We start from the raw sequence: 4,182 nt of genomic DNA, 5'->3' as shown, positions 1-4,182 counted from the left end.
CACCAGTTTCCTATTATGTTTCACTTGCCTTTTATCTCCTCATGTGATGTAATCTCCAAATATCGGGGATCACTGCAGGAGTCTTACTGGTAGATTTGGATGTCTGCAAGGGATAGTTTCCAATTCCCTGGCTGAAGGGAAACTCCACGCTGGAGACAGGAAATTAGAATTCATCTTACTGATAGTGCTGGCATTCCTCCCAGTGAATTTCCCAAGAATATCCTGGTGCCGCAGCAGGTGATGAACAGAGCAGGGATCCCCAGCTCCATTAGACAGTTGGAACACTTCTTGCACGGTTCGTGTTAGAGCCTTAGTGAGATTAGCAGGATCAGTCATGCTGCTAGTGGCCCCAAATTCTGGGTGCAGCTAGTCTGTGTGTGTAGGTAGGACTTTTCTACTTGGATATGCTGTTGGTCTGATTACTTGATCTACTTTTTGCCCTGCTGCTCCCACCTTCTGCAGGGTTGACAGCACATGTCGGCATCAGCAGCATTGCATGGGCCTCTTCAGTGGTGTGTTTCCTCAACCTGAAATCTCACAGGCCACGCGCAGCACAGAAGGCTCCCAGTGGCATAACCTGCCCTGGTGCGGCTGGGGTAGGAATCATACATGAAGCAGGATAGACCTCAGCATGTGCTTTCAGCACATGGGCCTTCCCTCCTCTTATCTATGACCCTCCAGGTTATAGTTGGCAGAACAATGCTTGAACCCTGTAGCTGTCTGTTTGGTATTGGTAGATTCCTGCATGTAGCACTCTCACAGGGGTAGAGAGTATTTTTGCCCCTTAGTTGCAAGCCATTTAAAAATGATGTGCCCACTCGAATTGTTATCTCTGGGGAATCCACGGTTTTGTTTCTCCCTTCTTAGGACAGGGACACTTACACTCTCACTGCGCTGACAGTGTACCAGGCTTGAGATAAGTATGAGGCTGAAGGCTGCAAACAAGAATCTCTGCATATAGGTTGGCTTTCCCTGTAACTGTCTCCTGTCCCCTTCCTGATGTGTTTGATCACTGCATTAATTTTGTTAAGACGTCATATGTTTCCCTATGGTTGTGTTTCACTCTCCATAGCCAGGGTCTCATTGCATCATAATGTTGGTACGAGGGTTGGACTAGGAATACATGGAAGAGGTGTGGGCTGGGGTAGTCACAGTAGTATGTGGGGGGGGAAGCTGAAGGTCAGAATGGAGAATGGCACTTCTAGAGCCATCTTCTCAGGGCTACATCCTTCTCTTATTTGGTTATAGACTAAGAAACCTAGTTTCTGTGTAAGAAATCTAGAAACTACTCAGTCCCAAACCAATCTGCCAACTACTTTCTGTCTGTGTCTGTGTCAGGGCCAAGTTTATACTTCAGCAATGGGGGTTATGTGAGCTCCATGTGGGTCATCTTCTTTAACTGAATCTAGAAACGTGTCTAGCCTTTGTTGCTTTAAAGGAACAGAGCCCACGTATCGCCTGGACCTGGTTCTTGCTCAGTAGAGCAATATTTGTATGGAGTAGGCAGACCAGCCTGTTCTTCAACAGGGCTGGGTGGTACATCCAATGGATGTGCCATCCTAGCAGCCCCCTCCAGCAGGTATGGCTCACAGTGGGTATCTCTGCTACAGAGACAGAGGAGTGCAAGAAAGGTGTACTGACCTTTGGTATCACAGGAATATGGGGCTGGGTGCAGGGTCCTGCCTTGTTCAGGTTCCACATAGCTGTATAGATAGCAGCCATCCTTCCTTCATGTCTTTGACAGTCACTGGCCTGTGACACTGTTGTCTTTAGCATGGATATCTGTAAAACAAAGTGTAATTCACTTTTTTCATCTCCAAACTCTACAGTTTATGGCATCCTGCTTGCCTCGTATCACCCTCATTATATGGAGATTTCCAGCCTCCACTACTCTTTCACCAGTCTAAACTTTTTTGCTGGATCAATCCACCAAAAAATACATACTTCTGATCCATCACTGTTTTATCTTGGAGGGAGGCCTCTAGGATGTGGCAGCAGTCCCTGTTCCTCCTTATATGCAGATGCACTCTGTTTCAGCAGGTTTTTGTACTGACAGAGTTAGGATTCTGCTGACCCCCATCTCCTCTGTATTTGGTGCTTCTGCTGAGGATATGAGTGTGCACTCTTGCTAGGCAGTGAGGGACGGCCTCATGCCTTCCTCTCTCCTGTTAACAGAGTCCATGCTACCCTGTGTGAACTGGGTACCTGTGCTGCCTGGTCTCCCATTGGGATTCCTGTCTTACTGTGCTCCTTAGGGAAATGTGTTGCTGAGCCTTTGCCTAAGGAGCTGTTCCTATCTCAGCACCTCACTGAGTGGGAGCCTCTGTTGCTTACTGAAGGTACCAGCCTCTGACCAGGTGCACTGCACTGGATATTGCCTCACCCAAAGTTTGCTCTACCTGCAATATTTGTAGCAGTATTGGAGATGGATTTCCCACATGTGCAGGGCTGGGGTGACACTGGTCTGTTAAAAGTTAGGTTGTTAGGAGTTAAGTACAGAAAGAAGCATTCTCTTAGGACTTACTGAAAAGGAAGAACTCTTAATTTTTGGCCAATTAATACAAAAAACCCCCTCAATATTGCAACGTAGTTTTTATGTTTAAGATACAATCATTAATAATGTGGTGTAAGGGCACCTACACACAGGGTCCTGACAGCCTGACCCCGTTTAGTTCTCTGTGTTCACTAAAGCAGGTAATTCTGAGGGATTTAGTCCATGGGAAATTTAAGGATTTCAAAATGCAATTTTTTTTCCCAAATCATGAAGAAATGGCAAAATTTAGGACCATTTCAGAACACATTTAATTTCACCCTTCTTGAAGAGGTTCATTCTGTTAGTATCAAAACACTTCTTTGATTTCATCATATAATTTACTTGAATAATTTATCAATGATAGAATATATATTAGGTGATAAATTAAATAGATTAAAAATTAAATCTTCTTGAAGGGAAAATGCATTAATAATATTTCCACTGCCCATTAACATAATACTTCTATTCTGACCTATTTCTACTCAGCATCTAGTCTAATCAGCATCTTGTGATACAAAACACTTACATGAGAAATTTTTCAAAAGCTATGAAAATAATTACCCCCAGAAGCATTAAAAACCCAGGCATTCAGCCAGAAATAATATCTCAGCCTGGTACCCCAGGAAATCCTCCTTCTGTCATGCCCAAAAACCTTATTGATAGGTGGCTTTGGCAATACTAACTGCTGCTGGTGTGAAAAGAAAGTAATTAACAATTATAATCACAAAATTGCTTTAAAGAAACCTCTTCCTATTGCTGCTTTGCTGGGAAGAGTCTGTATAACCTCTTTACAGTGGCTTCAGCTACCTATTAACTAATATTGGTACCATGACGTGCTTTTCCTTCCCTCTGTTTTCACAGGGCTCATTCAATTATTAAAAAATGTGCTGAAATGCTACCAAGCATCAGCAGACACCCACAGAAATACAAATATGTCTCATTTATCTTTCCCCAAATGAGTTTCCATGATTATCTAAACCATTTCAAATTCTTCTTGATTTCTAAGGGTCCTGGGCATGTGTTCTGAAGTGATGGACAGAAAAGCTTGCATGTGCATAATATTTTTGAGCTGTGAACGACAAACTTCATGATAACTGATGTATGACAAAGCCTCTTCTCTCTTTCCCAAACAGCTAATATGCCAGAGGATTATCCAGATCAGTTTGATGAGGTAGTGGACTTTATTCAAGCCACTATTAAAAGACTGAGGAGGTCACCAGATAAACAGACTCCAATTTTTTCTAGGAGGGAGAGAAACCGTCAAAATGCAGCCACAAACATAGAGAATTCCAACAGAAAAGGAAGGAGAAATCAAAAGGGCAAAAATCGAGGATGTGTCTTAACAGAAATACATTTAAATGTGACCGACTTGGATTTGGGATATGAAACCAAAGAAGAGCTAATTTTCCGGTATTGCAGTGGATCTTGTGATGCAGCTGAGACCACCTATGACAAAATTTTAAAAAACTTAACCAAAAAGAAAAAACTGGTCACCGACAAAGTGAGGCAAGCCTGTTGCAGACCCACAGCCTTTGATGATGACCTGTCCTTTTTGGATGATAACCTGGTTTACCACATACTGAAAAAACATTCCGCGAAAAGGTGTGGATGCGTCTGACAGCTGCATGCTGAGGCGGCACCAGTTTTCC

The 4,182-nt window shown here is 43.3% G+C and overlaps 1 protein-coding gene and 1 long non-coding RNA gene across 3 annotated transcripts in view; one reads left to right on the top strand and one right to left on the bottom strand.

Annotated features, from left to right (window-relative positions):
- GDNF (glial cell derived neurotrophic factor) overlaps positions 1–4,176 on the top strand; it is a 17,197-nt gene extending 13,021 nt beyond the window's left edge. For both annotated transcript variants that reach the window (XM_008630609.2, XM_008630608.2), the window contains exon 2: positions 3,667–4,176. In XM_008630609.2, the coding sequence (XP_008628831.1) occupies positions 3,667–4,151 (485 nt within the window). In that variant the 3' untranslated portion in view covers positions 4,152–4,176. The remainder of the gene's footprint in view (positions 1–3,666) is intronic.
- Positions 7–4,182, bottom strand: part of LOC108445663 — a 6,810-nt gene continuing 2,634 nt past the window's right edge. The window contains exon 3 of the long non-coding RNA XR_001860613.1: positions 7–1,782. This is a non-coding gene — a long non-coding RNA (uncharacterized LOC108445663). The remainder of the gene's footprint in view (positions 1,783–4,182) is intronic.

The sequence above is a fragment of the Corvus brachyrhynchos genome, unplaced genomic scaffold, assembly GCF_000691975.1.
Source record: "Corvus brachyrhynchos isolate BGI_N302 unplaced genomic scaffold, ASM69197v1 scaffold42, whole genome shotgun sequence".
In the NCBI taxonomy this organism is placed as follows: domain Eukaryota; kingdom Metazoa; phylum Chordata; class Aves; order Passeriformes; family Corvidae; genus Corvus; species Corvus brachyrhynchos.
This window is presented reverse-complemented; position numbering and strand designations above follow the sequence as displayed.